The 20,000-nt window shown below is 40.9% G+C and overlaps 3 protein-coding genes across 5 annotated transcripts in view; 1 reads left to right on the forward strand and 2 right to left on the reverse strand.

Annotated features, from left to right (window-relative positions):
- Positions 1-3,251, reverse strand: part of LOC138018637 (kinesin-like protein KIF27) — a 31,780-nt gene extending 28,529 nt beyond the window's left edge. For both annotated transcript variants that reach the window (XM_068865331.1, XM_068865332.1), the window contains exons 1-5: positions 3,102-3,251; positions 2,186-2,323; positions 1,428-1,514; positions 934-1,041; positions 32-167 (exon numbers count right to left, since the gene is read on the reverse strand). In XM_068865331.1, coding sequence (XP_068721432.1) covers positions 32-167; positions 934-1,041; positions 1,428-1,514; positions 2,186-2,323; positions 3,102-3,134 — 502 coding nt within the window. In that variant the 5' untranslated portion in view covers positions 3,135-3,251. The remainder of the gene's footprint in view (positions 1-31; positions 168-933; positions 1,042-1,427; positions 1,515-2,185; positions 2,324-3,101) is intronic.
- Positions 3,252-3,295: 44 nt separating this feature from the next.
- On the forward strand, positions 3,296-10,989 carry LOC138018638 (uncharacterized). Of its 2 annotated transcripts, none has more exons than XM_068865334.1 (2): positions 3,296-3,523; positions 7,009-10,989. In XM_068865334.1, the coding sequence occupies exon 2, from the start codon at positions 7,044-7,046 to the stop codon at positions 10,599-10,601; it is 3,558 nt and encodes a 1,185-aa protein (XP_068721435.1). In that variant the 5' UTR covers positions 3,296-3,523; positions 7,009-7,043; the 3' UTR covers positions 10,602-10,989. The 2 variants fall into 2 exon arrangements, with proteins under 2 accessions (XP_068721435.1, XP_068721434.1); XM_068865333.1 differs by lacking the exon at positions 3,296-3,523 and adding an exon at positions 3,640-3,844.
- A 1,581-nt stretch (positions 10,990-12,570) lies between these two features.
- The window catches only part of LOC138018640 (tRNA (cytosine(38)-C(5))-methyltransferase-like), a 17,541-nt gene continuing 10,111 nt past the window's right edge, over positions 12,571-20,000 (reverse strand). The window contains exons 9-13 of the mRNA XM_068865336.1: positions 19,585-19,981; positions 17,898-17,943; positions 16,709-16,763; positions 14,768-14,900; positions 12,571-12,779 (exon numbers count right to left, since the gene is read on the reverse strand). Of these exons, the coding sequence (XP_068721437.1) occupies positions 12,673-12,779; positions 14,768-14,900; positions 16,709-16,763; positions 17,898-17,943; positions 19,585-19,981 (738 nt within the window). The 3' untranslated portion in view covers positions 12,571-12,672. The remainder of the gene's footprint in view (positions 12,780-14,767; positions 14,901-16,708; positions 16,764-17,897; positions 17,944-19,584; positions 19,982-20,000) is intronic.

A 20,000-nucleotide genomic window follows, 5' to 3' on the forward strand; every position in this document is an offset into this window, starting at 1 on the left:
CCATAGTGTGCTACATGTATTGAACAAATACCAGTATTTCCCTTGTCATCCTCCCTGACATAAATATCTCTGCTGGACGTCTCAACATCAAGTAAGTCCCTTAACTCCTCCAGGTAGATTTCGATATAAGACAGAGTGACAGCATATTCAGTTTTGTGTTTATTTTCCTGAAAACCACATCAAAATCATAATTTGTCCATTTGGTGAATATTAGTGCAGCAAATATTAGGGGCAGACTGTGCATAGTATTATTTTAAATTATAAATTTAATAACATCCACATGTATTAAGGAAATGTATACCAATGGGTAATGAGACATTGTCACAATTATCATGATACGGACAATAATTTTTACAGTGTAAGCAGATCAAATAACTTGATTTCCTGAAGATCAGGAAACAAAAGGAATAGGCGTTTTTTTCACCAGATGGGAACCGTCCCATCATCTTTTGTAAACTGTTGCACGGAATTTCTATTTGAATGGACAGGAGGGCCTTTGTATATGACGTCATAACGTTTTTTAAACATAGTTTCTTTTAAAATCCCCACTACAGATTTTGTGTTAGAATGTTCTCATACAGTTACAGGTGTATGTTAAAAATATGTGAAAAACATACTTAACTCGCTGAGTTTTTAGGCATTTTCTGTTTTGGTCACCTGATTTACCAAATATGGTTGTGTGTCGAACAAGACAAAGGAATGTTAAATACATGTAGAACACCCTTGCCAAAAAAGTATAACTGTAGAGTTAAAGGAATTCGAGAAATTATGACTATTTGAAGGGGTCCAATAGCAACGAATTGGTAGTTATTAGAGCCATCCCCCTTACATTTAAGCATGACAAGAGATTTATGTACAATAAATTTAGCAAGGTAATAAAATGATGCTATCAAAATATTGTTGTTTAATAACAGGAAAAGGAGCAAGTTTGACCTCCATGATCTGGAACAGCTGTTTAACAGCTCGCAGAATAATCCCATAATCCTCTTCCAAAACACCGGCACTGTCTGTTCCACCAATTGTGTATGTCTTTCCAGAACTCTGCAAAATTATTCATTAACTAAGTTAAATAACATTTTTGTAAGCAGTAGAAGCAAAGAGGGATGTGACCTCATTTTGATTGTGTACTCAGTGCATGCTAATGGGCCATTTCCGAGTTGCTGTTTGTCTCGGTTTCAAAGCGAGTCTTGGTGCTCAACTATTAAAAGGGAAATGAGTTTGATTTGCATAAGAATATGCAACTCATTTCCACTTGAATGGTTGTGCACCAGGACTCGCTTTGAAACTGAGGCATGCAGCAACTCGGAAATGGGCGATTAATTTGCCAAAAGAGCCTTAGAGGGCCCAAGGCCTTTGGTCCAAAAATACAGTGTATGAGGGGATCAGGCACCCTCCACCCCTCCCTTGGATCTGAGCACTGTACTTACTGTTTGTCCATATGCAAAGACAGTGGCATTATAACCCTCCAAACAGCTCTTTACAAGAGGTTCCACACACTTTTCATAAACATTTGCCTGTATTTGAGAAAACAGATAAGCTACCAGACTGAGTCATATGTAATCATCAAAGATTATACACAAAAAGGTTACCTGATTAGAGTGGAATGTGAAGTGCTAGTAATTTCTACTCCATATGAACCATGTGAGCGTTAGCCCTACTAATGGAAATGGGCCCACACAAGGACAGAGAAAATCTCTGACCAGGGTGAGAATTGAACTCAGGACCTTCAGGTTAGATCACAGCTGCTCTACCGACTGAGCTACTATATACTTATCATGATATGTACCAGACTGAGTATTATAAGCTTCACAAAGATTGATACACTCATGCACTTACATAAAACTATTTAAATTAATGGCGTATTGTAAAAAGATCTGTGTGAAGAAGGAAATTGATATTGGAGAACATTAGCAAATTCCATTCAGGAATTGTGAGATCAAACAGCAAAATTTGTAGTGGTGAGATTTTCTTTAATCTCTGGTTATAAAAGTTCACTTGTAATACATACTACATTGGCTGTGCATCCTAGCTGCTGCATATGTATTTATAAAAATCATCTTCGTGTTTACCCGACTCAGTCAGGCCTGGCACCAGGAAAAAACAACAGCCAGCTAGAAACCCAAATGCGGATGCATCCATCAACAACATATTAAGCGTGCCAATTATTGTGTTAATCAAGAAATACCTGTGTTGTCTTAGGAGGAAATACATAATCAAATGTAAATCCTCTGTCTTTCCCTAAAATCAATTGAGGCTTGTCAGGAATAAAGTGAACACATTGAGGAACATTGTGCACTTTTTCCTGGCCAACTAATGGACGAACCTGAAATAGAGAGATTTAAACAGATACAATTGATGATTTCTTTAGTTCCTTGCCTTTAGTTTGGGTATTGCTGACGAAGGGCTAACGCTCGAAACGTCAGCTTTTAGAATCTCTGTACGGTGGCCAATTTACATTATCAACTCCGTTGATAAAACCAAATTTTTGTATACTACTTCCCCACCGACGCAGCACCACAGTTTCTTTAGAAACTACCCCTTCATTCATAAGTAAATCTATGCTCAAATATTGGGCACTTATTCGTTCTTGACTACATACTGTTTTGTAATTGTAATTATTAAATTTTTTTCCCTTTGATTTTTGATGAAATAGCTACTCTTGTCAAAGCTTTGTTGGGCACAGATATATAAGGGCAGTTTACTTTTAATAAGGGATCCCTGTATTCTGTATAAACTGACCTAATAATAACTCAGGTATCACCCTTTATCTTTGATTTTATTTTAATCATCTGTGTAATTGTATTGAGTAAATAAAATAATAAAAAAGAAGAAAACTAAGAAGAAAATGCTGGATTAATCCAATTTAACTGTTTTTGCTTTAAACTGAATTTTCACTGCATGTTTTTTATTTATTTTTCTGGCAGGACTGGATATATCACGTGGCCTTGCCCTCTCCCTCTCGCCGGTATAGCAATGATAGGTGCACAATTTCTTGAAATGCTGAACTGTCAAAAACTGTTCTAGAATCCCTACAAAGGGTCTTACATGACGTACTACCCCTAAAATGTCCGAAGTAAACAGCTGAGCTTTTATGTACTGACCCTGACGGCAACTTTCACGGGAACCTCGGTCATTTATCCGCTCGTCATCAAGTGAAACTTTGAAAGCCAAATGCAGAGCTACGTAGCTACGTGCAGAATTGTTTAAATTTGGCAGACATGATTGTTTTCCTGTACTGCGAACACAGAATGAAATTCAGCGGTCGCAGAAAATTGAGATGCATTCTGGGTATTGTATACAACATGGCGGCTATCTCTGATGGCGGCCGACTGAAGAACACGAAAGTGATCAATTATCCGACTAGTTTATTCGAAAAAAGTACCTTACTCCATTGAAATTCCAAGTACGAGGCAGAGAGTTCCCACACAATCTGACTCGCCAGGCGTTTATCGTCAGAGCGGGTGAAATCCCTCGAAAGAAAACAATGTGTTGCGACCGCGTGGAAGCTGAGGCCTGAAACAAGGTTTGTTTAGAGACGTTAGCCTCCATAATTTATTAATAAACCGGGGAAATATTGAAAAGTGAAAGTTCGCGATCGCAGTGTGGAAATTTGCTTATGTGGGAATATTGTGTGGATTTTTTGGCGAAACTGAAACACATGTAGGAAAAGTTACCCGGTCCAGGTGATGCCCCGCGATCGAGACTTTCAGTTTCGAAATAGCTTTTATATAATTGCACATTCTTCTCCCCTACTTGTGATCAGTCATGGCTTTGCAGAGTTCTGGTAATTTTCCAGACGTTGTGAGATCCTTTTATAAACTATCTTTGGATAAAAAGGAAAATCGTGAGTGGATTTTTGTTTTATAATGTACATATGAACGAGAACTGATTAATTTCTCTGTGCAAACGTAAAGTATTCTGCACGTGTTGAAGATAGATAATCAGGGAGTAACCTCTTGCAAGGTTCATGTCAGCGCATTTGCTTTACACCGTTTTTAATGTTAATACAAATCCATAACATTACTAGCTTTTCGTCGCCAATGTTTCTTATGTACAGTGGTTAAGATGAACATTTCGTTGATCATGACGAAAATGCGCGCTGGTGGTAAAAGTGCTCGTAAATCAAATAATTATAAAAATGAATATAATTTACGATTTGTGGCAATTGCTGGTGGAATAGTTTCCAGTATTCAACAAAATGTGTGTTCAAATCCTGAAAATAATTATCTCTCCATTCAAAATATCTTTCCATTTATTCAAATTTGAATGCAGTGACTTTAAGGACGTTCGCGCCCATTGCTACTGCGCATCTTTTCACCCATGTCATGCACACGTCATGCATCGCACCACAAAGGTAAACAAACATGGCATCAAGCCAGTGTTTGATCCACCCTCGCAGTGTCGCTTGTGGCATCATGGGATAGCTGTGGACCCAGGTCCTCTCAGAAATGTCATGCTATCAAAGCCTATGACGTGACAGTGCGAAATTAGACAATCGTTTTGAGAACTTCGCAGCAATTTTACTCTCTGGAATGCTCGGTGACCCCCATTTTTCTTTACGTAGATCACGTCCTTTCCTGATTTTGTCCATTTCAACAAAAAACAAAAAAAATCTGTACGTGAGAAGTTACAAGTAGATCATTACCTTTCTGAGTGGTAAGTTTAAAAAAAATCTGTACGTAGAAACATTTTGGGTGCAAACGTCCTTAAAGTGATACTATGACCAAAAATCCATTCTACTTTTACTTTGTATTTCAAAACAATGGTAACTGACCACTAAGAGACCGAAGTTTTAAGCCTTCATTGAAAAAAGAAAGCTGTTTATTTCAAATGAAATGTTTCCTAATTAATGGTCTGCCATTACGAACTTTAATAAATCTTGAGAGAGCTGGATCGAGGATCAGATGACGTCAAAGACTCACTAGTTCAAAACTGCAATGCGTTTGCATGCACCTAAATTAATATACAGCACGGGAGTTTCGAGCTTTCAGACTTTTAAACTCGTGTTAAGCATGTACACTGTATAATAAGCTGTGTTTACATCCTGCAATTTTAAGCTAGTGAGTCTTTGACGTCATCTTATCCTAGAGCCAACCTTTTGAGGTCCAATCGGTCAGTCTTGAACGTGAGTAATGGCAGACTGTGAAATCCAAAACTTGCACTCAAAGCAAACAGCCTTTGGATAAAATTTGAAGCTCAAAATTTTGCCAGTCAGGTGTCAAGCAAACAACCTTTCAAAATCTGAAGGAAAAGGAAAGTGAATTTTTTTATCATAGTAGCATTTTAATATGAGCCATTCAGTGGGTTGTGTTTTGTTTTGTTTTTTACATTGTTACAGTTTATTATAATAAAAATAATCGCTCAAATCACTCAAATGACTTTATGAAAATCTCAGGCTTATATTGTTGAGCTCCAGCACTTTACGAATTGGAGAGGATGACAAGTAAAATCAAATGTAAGCAGGTCAAATGGACTGAAATGAAATGTTGCTGAGGGAGGCAACTTTTTTTTTGGCAAGGAGCCATGGAAGACATGCTTTCTCATGTCTTACTTGTATCCTTTTCATCTGGATCCAGAAAGCGTGGAAGACTGTGGCATTAGTACAGTCATCATATCAACCTAATCGTTGAGAGTTTGATAGGAAAATATACCGCTCCCTTTTCTTTATTTTTCTAGGGGTGGTGTAGTGAGGTTTGTCATTTAACTTACTGCCACACATTATTGCGTACTGGTATGATAGTCCCACTGAGAAGTCTCTGGGAGTATGGAAGCTGGGTTGAGATCTTTTTCAAGTTTGTCAGGGACTCTGTGATGAGGAAGGTGACTGAGAAAAAACATCCTCCATCATCAAACTCAAGATTTAAAAAACTAAGGAGCCTTTAATCACACGAGCTGTAGTAATAAGCCCTTTTCATTGGCTTAGATTTCAGGAAGGGGAATTTTTTAAGGTTTACTGTAAGTGGTAACAGGGTTCGTGCTACTCCTTAAAATCTTTGAAAAGCCCAGGAATTTAATTTTGGACTTCAAGGGTGCTTGAAAAGCCCTTGGCAAAAAGGTTTTAGTGGGAAACTGAAAACTACTTGAATTTTTGCTTGGGTAAAATAATTGTCGAGATTGCATCATGCTAAGTTAAAGAGGCATTTCTCACTGAATATTGGGGAAAGATTAAATGCAAAAATGAAAATGCCAGTTCGTGCTCTTAACTAGCAGGACTTGGGAAAGAATATCAAGGTAGGCTTTTCCAGCAAAGAAAACACTGAAACACGATGTATGGCCTAGATATCTTCTGACGAACACTCCTTGAATGATCCTTGAATGCTCCTGGAATTTTATATATAAAATCCAGCACGAACCCTGTGGTAAGCGCTGGGGTTCCTTGTGAGTTGTTTTACAAACATCCATGATATCATCATCATCATCATCATCATCATCATCATCATCATCATCATCATCATCATCATCATCATCATCATCATCATCATCATCATCATCATCATCATCATCATCATCATCATCATCATCATCATCATCATCATCATCATCATCATCATCATCATCATCATCATCATCATCATCATCATTATTATTAGGAGGCAGTGTGGCCCAGTGTTTAGGGTGCTTGCCAAGTAATATCTGGAGATACTGGGTTCAAGACCCGTTCTGACCACAACTTGTTCCTTGTAGCCCCTGGTTCAACTTCTTGGCTGCACTTGTAAATAGCCAACTGGTTTATCTCAGAATCAGTTGGGATTCTTAGCAGTTCAGTTGTTGTTGTGCTGTTCTATCGTTTCATTGATTGTGCTTCATTGGCCCTGAAAAGCCTCTATGGGGAGTGGTCAATTAAGTGGATGTATGCCTGTACTGTGTTATTGTAGAAGTAGCCAACTTAAAAGCCTAGTAGCCTCTTTTTTTTTTTTAATTTGAAGTCATCTTGATGAGTTACTTCAATCCCTACTTTTCAATGATCATCACAGTTACCTTGTTTTTTTCCCTTTGATGCTCAACTAGTGAAAAAGAGAAAGAAGTTTGGGAAACAAGGCAATATGGAAAAGTCTGACAAGTTGCACACTGTGCCAAAAGAGGCCCTTGAAAGGTCACATAACTCCTCACCAATGAGTGATGCAATCAAACACCAAATACTCTACACTCTGAAGAACACACCACATGCATGTACTTTTAGTGACATATCACACAGTGTAACCGCTGGTACCGATCAAGCAATCTTAATCAACTGCATCAATGAACTGGAGCAATCAGGAAAAATTGCCCGTATTATGAAAATGCCACCCATGTGGGGAATTCCCGAGGCCACAAAGGAAACTATTAAGGAGGAAGATGACGAAGGAGAAGGTTGCGGAATGCCTGAACTGCAAGCAGCGATTCAAGATTATGAATCTGACCAAGGACAGGATGCGGCTCGAGAAAGTGGCAGAGGAGGAAGTGTCAGAGAGGGAGGCACAGCTTTGTGCTTGGGGGAAATTGACGAGACTACAAAAGAAGCAAAGAAGGAAGTCGGTGAAGAAAACTGCAGAATGCCTGAACTGCAAGCATTGGTTCCGGGTTATGAATCCGAAGAAGATGAAAATGAAGCTCAAGAAGGGGCGAGTGGAGAAAATTTCACCGTGGAAGAAAATTTGTGTGCAAATGAAGACCCACGTGGAGGTGAAGGAGTGTACGAAGACGTCACGAGGGGAAATATTAATAATGAAGATAGACCCTTAATGGCGAATGAAGATTCTTGTGATGGATTTACTGTAAGGGAGAAAAATAGTAATAACGTTCTTCTTCCAAATACCTGCGAAAAAGAAGACAACACAAGTGCATTTTTATTGCCCGGAAGAAATGGCATGTCCCCTAAACAAAGTTGCTTTCTTAGAGATCAGTCGTTGTCATCCACGAATCAAGAGCAGCCTGAAAAAAGCAGTATGTCCGATGTGCGCATTACAAATGCTTTTTGCAGTGTCAGGACTGATGTACCACCAACCATAACACGTACTATTGATCAGCCTATTTCTCAGAGGCCACCTGTACCCACATCCTTACCTGCGAAACCGCCATCACGAGGACCCCCTCCGCCTCCTTCCGCTCAGTTGTTTAGTACTTTGATGTCCCAGTGCACGAGAAAGCCGGCTCCTGTGGTAAGGCCAACTTTTCCCTCTTCCTTTCCAGAAACTCGTCAACATCCCAGTGCTGCAGCACCCCGACCGTTGATGTCTTCAATTCTCCCACGGCCATCTTTTCCTTGCATCCCTGGACAGGGGTCAACGGGTGATCTTAAGCGGTCGGCATTTTCAATCCCAAGTCCACTCCAGCAAACATCCGGTAGTTCCCCTGACCACACAGCTCGTCCGCAGCGTCAGGATAGCAAAGAAATGTTACCATTTCAGAGAAATCACCCGCAAGCTAATTGCAACCAGCCAAACCTTCGAGGAAGCCACTCTCGTACGTCTCTTGGAAGTCATCACCTTCACAAAGCTCCAACTTCCTTTGGTCAGCCTCAGTCAATTAACTCACAAGGATCACCGAGAGTTCCTCCGCCTCCCTCAGCAAACCTTTATGAGAATTTAGTCAAGCGTGGTCCCCAGGCAGTTCCAACTTCGAGTAAAAATCCATCGCTGGCTTCGTCACGGCAATCTGCGCAACTAAATGATCTGGAATCAAACATAATAGAGTTTATGAAGAAACAGAAGAAATCACTTGAAACTCTTCAACTAGCCCGGCAGTTTGGTTTCCACACCAAGAAAGAGATAAATCCGACACTTTATCACCTGCAGATGTTAGGATTAATTTACAAGATGCATGATCATCCCCCCACGTGGAAGCTGAGACAAGAAGTGAGTTCCATGACCTTTCATGGTTCAGGAGGGGCTGGGTTATCCGAAGCTCCACTCGATCGGAAACGAGCTTATCCCGATGCTGATGACGCAAATCAAGGTCCAGTGCCCATTAAAAGACTAAGTCCCGCTAAATTTGCGGAGCCTGGGTCTTTCGGTTCATCTCCAAACCATTCTTCATGCGGAATGTCTACCTATATGACCACCCCACAAGAATTAACACCACGTGGATCTTCGAGTGGTCCTATGAGCCTCAAGTCAAATTTAACGGGATCCCAAGACTCCGGAAGTGATCTTCCAGATGTCCTCTCCAGCGTCGCCTACGCCGCGATGAACAAAAACCCTGTTAGTGCTCTAAACGAATACGTTCAGAAGAACAGAATGGACCTTAGTTTCGAAACCCTGGGAACACGTCCTACTTTCGCTGTCGCAGCTAAAATTAACGGTAAACTCTTCCCTGCAGCAAACGCACGAAATATGAAAGAGGCTAGACGAGAAGCATCGGACATTGCTTTAAGAAGCCTACTCGGTCAATCAGCGAATGCTGAAGCTAATGGTGGTGCAGCTTTACACATCACAAACCTTTCTGCCGGTGCTCTCAGCAAGGTGCGAACACATTTTGATCACATCGCTGCTCTCTCGCATCACGCATTTCTTCAAATTGCAGCCTCCATTGCCGACAAATTTGCCGGAAGGAAGGTTGTGGCATGCATTATTATGAAGCAAGGGGCAGAGGATCCCGGCCAAGTTGTTGCCGTGGGCACTGGAAACCGCTGTGTGACTGGTGAGCGCTTAAGTATGGAAGGACACACCGTGAACGATTCTCATGCAGAGATAGTCGCCCGAAGGTCCCTAATGCGGTTCTTATACCAGCAACTGAACAATTACCACGGTGGAGATGAATGCATTTTCTCCTCGAAGCAAGGCTCCATGAAGCTCGTTTTGCGCGAGGGTGTGTCATTTCACCTCTATATCAGTACAGCCCCGTGTGGTGATGGCGCATTGTTCACTCCTCGCAAGGAACCAAACACAGACCTCTCAGAACAATCAAAAGAACACAATCCCACTTTTACATCCAAACAGCAAGGCATCCTAAGAACAAAGATCGAAGTTGGCGAGGGTACAATCCCTATCGACCCCTCGGATGGAATTCAAACATGGGATGGGCTTCTGCGTGGTAACAGATTACGCACCATGTCGTGCAGTGATAAGATATGCCGCTGGAACGTTCTTGGACTTCAAGGCGCCCTCCTGAGCCACTTTATCGAGCCTGTTTACTTGGCATCTCTCACTCTGGGATATCTGTACGATCATGGTCATCTCTCACGCGCGGTTTGCTGCCGTCTTGATCGCAACAGTGACCTTAACGCGCAACTGCCAGCCCCGTATCACGTGAATCACCCATGGCTGGGACGTGTAACAGCGTACGACCCACCACGTGAAACAGAGAAGACAAATAATCTGAGCGTTAATTGGTCAATTGGTGACACGTGCGCAGAAGTTACTGATGGACGTACGGGTGCATGCATGACTCGAACTCACAACAGCCCAACGCCCTCGCGTGTTTGTAAAGCGGCTCTCTACACGTCGTTTAAGGAAACTGCAGCCAAGGTTGGCCGCCAGGAACTCATAAATGCCGAAACATACAGCGAGGCTAAAAAGATGGCGACTGATTTCCAAGAGGCCAAGTGGAAATTGTTCGAGCATTTCAGGTCTTTGAAGTACGGTTCTTGGGTGAGTAAACCGCTGGAACAAGAGATGTTCTGAAACCTCCCTATTTCGTGACTGTGTCACAACGTTATCAGAACAAAGTTCAAGTTCAACATTGGTCCACAACGGCTGCCTCTTGTTTTTAGAGGTGTTCTACACCCTTTTATTAACCGTCGAAATGTTAGAAGAGCAGCACAAAGGAATTCTTGTGGTTTTTAATAGTCAGTTTACGAACATTCGCTGTTCGGTTGTGTTTTGAACCCATCCAAATCAAACGCATTTACTTCTACTTGAATGGTCTTTTTTTCACGAAGACTCGTTTTGAAATGGAGGCAAACAGCAACTCGAAAATAAACTATTGACTGCCAAAGGCCGAAAGACAGCAAACGCAGAAAATCAAATCTGCCTGTTATGACGCACTATTAATTAAAAACATCCGTAACCATCAGTGATTATTGACTGTTCAAGTTAACGTCTGCAGTTGATGATTTGCAGCAAAGCATTAGACAGTTATACGATCGACTTGGTGTATCTGAATGCGATGAATGAACTTCGGTGTCACATAAGATTCTAATGCGTTTTAAAGTGTGGTTTTTGCCAGCGACGCTGACATAAGCACAAACAACATAAGGAGCGCGTTACCGTAACTGGTAACTAATTAGTGTCTATTGACTCAACAAAGTTTACATTCTCGTCCGCGGAGTCCGCTTTTCTTTTGGTCAGCGCCAAGAACACGGACTCTGGCCACAGCCAAAGCAGGAAGTCCGCGAATCACGGACTTCCGGCTCTTCTGCGCATTCTCAGAAATTCGAAACAATGACGGTCGTCAACGGTTACAACATTTATACTTTTACCGCGACTGCGCGTATTTGTGGCTGCGGCCAGAGTCCATGTTCTTACTGTTGACCAAACGAAAGGCGGGCTCTGGGGACGAGAATGCAAAGTGTACTTATGATTCAGACGCTCTGACGCTACTGAGTTTGCGCATGCTCGCTGTGTTTATGTTACGTCAACAGTTTATCCGAGCGTTGAAAGAAGAGTCTTCAAGGAGAAGAACATCGATGTGGTACCCTTCTTCGCGTGATGGACATAATGGAATGACCATTTTGTGTGTGTCTTTGCCCACATATTGCTCCTTGGTTTGCATAATTTCCGTCTTTTGATAATTTTTCTACGCGAAGTATAAACCTCGATGTGACTTGTTGCCAACATCGTCCAAGCAGTTGTGAGGAGATTGGTGACAAGTCACACTTTGAAACTGCACAAAGCAGAGCAGGTAGAGACAATCGTTGAAGTTTCTTAACTGTAGTCGAGTTAAGCCTGGTTACCGTAAATGTACGACTCAGTTGGAAGCTGTCTGCGTCCGACATATCCCAGATGATCGCTGGCAAATGCTTTTATTTAATATTAACTGATATGAGACAAGCCATATCTTTTTGGGATATGGGAAAGCAGAAAAGTAGGCTTAGCTACAAAAATCCGGATTTTTTTTAGATTTTTAGAAAGTCTGGAGATTTTTAGAACTTTTAGATTGGAATGAGAAAAACTATTTTTTTGCTTATAACGAAGAGGTTTCATGGCTTCGTGCACAGCAGTTTTACCATTCAGTTATGTATCCCACAATTCTGTTGCAGTTAGTTGCCGAAGGAAAAATTACAGTCTCAACAATCGGTTATCCACAAATAGCTATTGTGAAGGCGGCTTGTTTTGACTTACAAGGATCTTTAAACGTTGATATTTTGCATTAAAATTGTGAGACTTTTAGAACATTTTTGGGAGGTCATCCGGATAGATTTGTGCGTGATTTTTGGGGATTATTGTAGCTAATCCTACAGAAAAGTACATTGTTAAGGCTTTTTTCACCGGGAAGATTCAAAGCTCGGTTGGTATTTAATCGCGGATTGATGGTAATCGCCTTTTGAAGAAATGGGCCTTGAGGTTATTCAGAACTTTGCAGATGTTTCCATACTTGTGACGTAACGCAGGTCGATCGCAGATCATTAAAATTACGTAGAAACCAAGCGTGAAAAGACGTTGAAGTTTAATCCACAGTATACAAATGACAATAAAAACGTCTCTGTGAGTTCTCTTGAAGTCTTTGAATCCCGTTTGCCAGTCTGTCACTTCACTAGGGTGACTGGAATAGACAGTTCATCAACTCCGATACCACGTGAACATTAAGGCTGTTTCCTAGCAGGCGATACCGTTGTTTGACAGAAATAGACGAAGGAAAACCTGAAGAGGAAGACAACAAATACAACAAACGGAAGTTGGAAAAATCATCGCAGTTAGTTGAAATGAACCCGCAATGGGCCCTTTGTAGGTTAGTGATCACATGGTACAAAAACCGCCGTACTGGAACGCAAATTGCGCACTGGGGCATCTTGAAGCAAGATAATTTAAATTTTCTTTGTTTTAGATTTCCCAGTATGGCGGGTTTTGTACCATGTGATCACTAACCTGCAAAGGGCCCATTGACCAGCTAGCAACGCGCTTGATAGCTCAGTTGGTAGAGCAAAAGCAGCACTATCGCGTGATCATGGGATCGCATACCCGGCGTTAACTCCCCGAATTTATCTGATATACGCAATTGCTTTCCTCTTGTGTATATCGGATAAATTCGGACACTATGTCCCAGGACATGGTTGCGGTAGCAGAGGGGAAAAAAAAGGGAGATAACAGCCATACCCGAGGATAGGATTTGAACCCGGAGTTTCAACTCAATGGAACCACTTCACCACTTAATATCAAGACACCGCCCTCTCTAATAAAGGGTTTGCTTAAGTCTCCCATAGAATATTATTCCTGAAGAGTAATTAGGCCTAGGGTTTGATTTTAAAATGTTTAGCTTTGTCGTGACGTATGGTGACCTTTTGCAGTATTTAATATCGTTTGTTGCCGAATGATAATGCAGCAGTCCCTGAGCAGCTAGTGGTGTGGTGGTCAAGTGGTTAGATGACGGGTTAAATAATATTAATCAACATTCTCAGGTTCGAATGCTATGTCCATACACTTAATTGTCCTTTTCCAACAAATATGACCAATTCCCACAAGCCCCGGGACAATTGTGTATATCAGATCAATTCGGGGTGGATGATGGGTTGCGTTAAAGCCTGGATTTTTCCGGGGTTTCTTTACAACTGTTTAAAGGCGCCCGCAAGGGAAGAAACGGTGTTGGGGAAACATTGTTGCGGAAGCACACGCTCCCCCTTTTGCGGCCCCAGGAAACATTTGTTGCGGAAAAAAAAAATTTGGTTCCAGGGAAGCAAAAACGTTTCTGAATTTGTTCAGAAACATGTTGCTTCCTCAGCAAGTGTTTCCTCGTTTGCGCGCCGAGGAAACGTTTCTGGGACACAATGTTTCCGCAACAGCGTTTCCTCGTTTGCGGGCGCCTTAAGTTGCTCAACTAACTGTGACGATCTTTCCAACTTTCATTTTCATTCAATTCCACGGTTAAAATATATGAATCTTCATAAATTCTAAACAAACAGAGAGACCACAACAAAAGCTGATCAATTTAAGCAAAACTTGAAGAAGATATTCAGCATATCGGATTCCCACACGGCAATGATGCAGAGCAAATTCAAGTTGACCAGGGCCCAAAAGGGTTTTAAAACAAAGGAATTATTTGCCGATTTACGAATTTATGTTTGCCTCGGTATCAAAGAGAATTCTGGTGCACAACCATTCAAAAGGAAATGAGTGGTGTATTTTCATGCAAATCAAACTCATTATCACTTGAATGGTTTAGCACCAAGCCTCGTTTTGAACCAGAGGCAAACAGCAACTCGGACATGGCCTATTCTGTCCCTCACAATAGAGCAATTATAACAAGCTGAATTTAGTTTTACATGTAAAAGGTTACCGTTCAAAGTTCGCTGATGGAAGACGAAGATTACGAACATTCACCAAGCGGAGCCTGTCTGACCGCTCAGAGAAACGATCCCATATAATATACTTCACTTGCTCGGAACCGTATTAGGGAATATTGGCGCTCAGTCCTTACTGCCACAACCTCGGGCCAATATTCCCCAGTACGGCCATCGCGCTCTGTTTGTAAGAGGTTAAAACTTAACCGAATCATGATAATACACCGAGTGCGCTTCGATACCAAGGAGGAGACAGGACATGGAACAACTTTGTCCATGGAAACGACAAGACTCCTTTTTCTGCTGAAAGCCCGATTCAATAATTACAACGAATAATGAAAGACAAACACTTACAGAATTCTGTTGGAAAGCCGTGCAGATTGGCCACCTCTCGTGGAGTGAAGTACCTCAATTTCAGTACCGACAATAGCTGGAATTTTTGTTTTTCATCAGAAAGATCTCTATATTTGTTAAAGATCTCTGTATCCTGAAAAGAGGAGAAGAGAAAAATCGAGCTGGTTCATCATTTTTTTTAATTTCTCGTCTGCTTTTTGACCACTTCGAGTTGCTTCCTTGCTATGCCAAGAAAACGCATATGAAGAGGAGAGCTAATGAGATTGTCTCCATAGACAGCGCACTGTATCGACCAAAACAATGGTTTTTTCGCCTCAATTGAATTCTTAAGCAAGACGGGAAGACGAAGACTACGAAAACACAACAAATACAAACGTTTAATAAATAAATACATCTTATTCGATGGTTTAACATATAATACGCGCGGATATTTTGCGAGTTGCGTAGTAAAATACGAGCAATGAGCAAAATGCCCGCGCGTATTATATGTTAAACCATCGAATGAGAGATTTATTATTCCACTACACAAAAAGGTGTTATTTTGCTTCAATTTTATTTGGTAAGGGTGTTTTGAAAAAAATGCATCATCTGTCCTTCAGGGCGCTTGCGAACGATGTTAACAACACAAAAAGCCAGCCAAATGTCCTTTATTTGATTGTATAAACGAAATGATAAGTGCCAAGGGGTGCCAAGCTAAATTATCGGGCTTTGTATCGTGTTGAAAACAATTTCGTTCATTGAAAAAGTCCCGTTCCGTCCGTATTTGCTCTGTTCTAAAGCGGTCAAACCGGGACACTAAAGTGTATTACCGTCTCATATTTTGCGCGTTCTCTTGACCAAATATGGTAAAATGGCGTAATAGTGGAATAATAATAACACAGTGAATTAGCATCACATTTACCACAAACGGCAAACGTTAGGTTTAAAGTTGAAAAAGAGAACCGTGACACAGTTTTATTCTAATTATTTTCTTTGCAAGGCAAAATAGAATTAGGATATTTTCCTGCTTTTATCACAAACAGCAGTCAACCGTTTGTCGTTTCACGTTAACGCAAAGCTAATAGCGAGATTTAATGTCACGTGTCCGAAAAGGACAAACGTCGGCTTGCCGTTTTCACGTTTCACGCAACATGGAGTGAAACGAGTGACTTTAGCTTCGCGTGATCGATGAAGTTGTTTTGTGAGTCAACAGAGAGTCAACGTGAGTTCATGAGGAAAATTGCGGTAAAGAGTCACTTGTGAACGATCGATAACTGCATGACAACTTGTTATGTAGAAGAAAAACAAGAAGGAAATTCCAGGTATGCGGCAAACGCGAAAAAACTCTACTTTCGCAATGAAACGACAAGCGGCAAACGCGAAAAAAGGCGGGAAATCATGGTCACGTGGTCACTTTTGCCGTTCGCATTTTTTAATGTTTCATTGCTGTTCTCGTCCTGACAACAACGTAAAATAACCAATTGAAGTTTGGGGAGAACTTCAGGACCCGACGATCAGTTAATAATCAATTTCTTTTCAAACATCCATTCGAATCTGAGTAGTTAAAGTTCCGGAAAGTTAGTACTTTTTCTTCAAGCTGAAAGATTTGGAATAACAGCAAACTGTTTACAATAACGCGATCTTGTATGTTGAGTTAAAGTTATCACAAAACTTGTCGTCGTTCTTGCTTAATTAATTAATTGCTTGATTAATTAATTAATTAATTAATTAATTGCTTGATTAAGCGCCCAAGTCATCGCTTTGCAAGTAGTGTTTTGCCCCACCAAATTCATGAAAAAGTTTCCCAAGATAAGGCCTCCGATTCATCGTCCTTCTCCAAAAATGACTTAATCAGAATTTGCCCTTTTCTCAATCGTCGCTCGTGAAAATTTTGTTAAAAAGTCACAGACAGAATAACAAGTCTATGGTGAACCATTAATGAGGACAATACGAATCTCTTACGTCTATGTCGATCATCTTGAGTACAGACCCAGTTCCTTCCGCGTAATGCCCATACCTGTGTGAAGATGTACAGAATTAGTTGAAAACGTGCAATTTAAGTAATCGTCTTTTACGGAGTCGGGAAAAACTTCAGGCGGTTGATTCGAACCCACTATGACCTCTGCCCTGTGGTTGCAATGCTCTATCACTCCTCACTTTCATCCGACCAGCTCCCAACTGTGTGGCTTCATAGCACAGTTGGTAGAGCATTACACCGGCATCACAGAGGTCATGGGTTCGAATCTCGTCGAAGCTAAATTGTTAAGGTGTCTATGAGAGACAGTAGACCGATTCGGCTAACTCGATGTTGTGCCTCTCGGGGTAAAGGTTCTTTGTGTGCTGCATTTGCATCATAATGTAACATTCACATTCAAATGATATGGAAATACTGGGAACAAAACGTTTTATTTCCAAAGGATCTGAATTCTCTATGTTCGAATTCCCCATAAGACACTTTGTTTGCCCCCCAAATTTTGCATAAACTATTGTTTTCAAATGCTCTTGGGGTTGCATATTCCCAAGAGCATTTGAAAACAATGGTTTATGCAAAATTTGGGAAGCAAACAAAGTGTATTATGGGGAATTCGAAAATAGAGAATAGGCCATTTCCGAGTTCATATCTGCCTCCTCTTCAAAGCGAGTCTAAGTGCGAAGTTTTTCTTATGAAAATTAGTTTCCATTCATATGTAAAGTAGAACTAATTACCATGACAAAAACTTCGCACTTAGACTCGCTTTGAAGAGGAGGCAGACGCGAACTCGGAAGTGGCCTATTGGGTACAACATTTAGTTAGCCGAATCGGTCTAATCATACGCGTGATGAGACGGCCATGTTGGTGTATAAAACAAAAAAAATGGCCCCACAAGTTTTGCATGATAATGGTAACAAATTCCCAAAAGACATTTTACTACATTGTTCTGTACACCAATATGGCCGCCGTGACATCAGACGCAAACGATGAATTACTTAAGTTGTCCAGATCAGTGCGAGTATGACTTGTCTTTCGTTTTAGTCCAACTTCAGTTGCAAACGTATCTTCTCAACTGCTTTTACAGCAAATCGAGTGCTTAGCTGCCAACAAATACCTCGAAATACCTCTCTATGGTTTTCACACAAAAACTCGCCTGTGCATTTTAAATGAAAGACTTACGCTTTTGTAAAGCAGCAAGAACGCTCGGAATGAATTGTAACGATATCTAGAGAGTAAAACAAGAGAATAAGAAGATATCTATAAGTTTATAATGCAAGAACATTTCCTTTGCTCCCCTCCGAAGCAAGCGGTTATATTTTTGTTTTTGAGATAACAAGACGCCTGGAGGCGTTTACGCGGGATGGGTCGATGTAAGCATTAAAACTTTTTGCAGCGATAATCACCTAACAAGCTTGCGTCAGAAATTCTACTGCTTGCATTAAAGTGGCAACGAGGGGAACCTGGAATTTGAACAGTGGAGAGGCAACGACACAAGGAATTTTCTCTTGTGAAGTAAATTAGGAAACTGATCAGGGCTTACAGGGAGAGGATATATAATTTCACTGCAGGAAATGGCCATTTTCAGTGTTTGGTTTTGTAAATTTAGTTTGGCCAATGCAATGAAGAACATTTACCGGTAAGTCTCACGAGAGCAACAGACGATCTCCTATTTAAGAACATATTCGAAAGCTCGCAAAACTCATTGCCAATCATACAGCTTTGGAGAATAATATATACTTTTTTGTAACACTTACTGTAATTGCTTATGGAGAGGCTCACACAATTGAACCAAGGGAAAACACCGATTGCCGTTGATCCACCGAAGTTAACTACTGAGCCCTGTTGGACGGGTTAGTACGGGTTTCGTGGTTTCATAAGTTTCATGGTTTCGCTGGTTTCCTGGTTTCATAGTTTCACTAACAAGTTTCGCGGTTTCATAGCTTTGCGCTTTCATGGCTTTCGTGGTTTCATGAGTCTCGCGATTTCACGGGTTTCGTGGTTTCATGGATTTCAAGAGTTTCTTGGCTCCATGGGTTTCGTAGTTCAATCGGTTTGGGGGTTTCATGGTTTCGAAGATTTCGTTTTTTCACAGGTTTCCTTGTTTCACTGGTTTCGTTGTTTCACTGATGCGTTTCCTGGTTTCATAGTTTCACTCACGAGTTTCGTGGTTTGACTGGTTTCATGCATAGGCTTTGTGGTCCCGCATGATTTGAGGTTTCATGAATTTCGTGGTTTCATGAGTTTCGTGGTTTCAAGGTTTCGCGGTTTCACTCGTTTCCTGGTTTCACGAGTTTCGTTGTTTCACTCACGGGTTTCCTGGTTTCATAGTTTCACTCATAAGTTTCATGGTTTCACTGGTATCATAGGGTTCGTGGTTTCGCAGGTTTCGTGGTTTCTCGGATTTACGTGGCTCTATGGGTTTCGTAGTATAAGCGGTTTCCCAGTTTCAGGAGTTTCGTAGTTTCAGGGAATTCTTGGTTTCATATAGGTTTCGTGGTTTCATGGTTTCATAGGTTTCAGGTTGTCTCGTAGTTTCGTGGTTTGGTGAGATTCGAGGTTTCGTGAGTTTCATGGGTTTCGTGGTTTCACTAGTTTCATGCATAGGCTTTGTGGTTTCAAAGGCTTCGTCGTTTCACGAGTTTTGCGGTTTTATAGGTTTGATGCTTTCATAGGTTTCGGTGGTTTTATAAGTTCCGTGGTTTCATGGGTTTTGTGGTTTCATTGTATTGGTGGTTTCCCCTAAACTTTCTTTAAAATTAAGATGTTCTACGCAGTCCATATTTCTAATTACAAAACATAATGGCAAAATTTAGTTGATTTGTAGAAGAGCATTGTAGAGGAACATGTATAAGACACACTGACTCACCTAACAGGAGGGCAAATTTGCCCAAAACTTTTTCCGACAGCAAGAATTCCTCAAAGTACTCATTAGGTTTGTCTTTTTCCAGATAATCACTAATGTGTCCACATCTGGATTCTTTAACATTTCCAGAAAAATAGTCCTTCACAGTGTCCTCGGAGTTTAAATTTTCCACAGTCCTAAGTTGATGACAATTTACACACGAGAAATTAGGTTCATCTTTAACGTTGGAGCAATCTTTGGAGACTGACGTCAATGACCACTGGACGTCGTTCGTAATTTCATTATCACTAGCTCTTCCCCTCATTCTTGGAGGACATATATGGTGACATGACTCATAAAGCTCTCTGCTTAAGTTATCTTGCGTTGAATTTGTTGAGTGATGAGGAATTCTGTCCATGATCTATTTAAAAAAATAATAA

The sequence above is a fragment of the Montipora capricornis genome, chromosome 10, assembly GCF_036669925.1.
Source record: "Montipora capricornis isolate CH-2021 chromosome 10, ASM3666992v2, whole genome shotgun sequence".
Taxonomy (NCBI): domain Eukaryota; kingdom Metazoa; phylum Cnidaria; class Anthozoa; order Scleractinia; family Acroporidae; genus Montipora; species Montipora capricornis.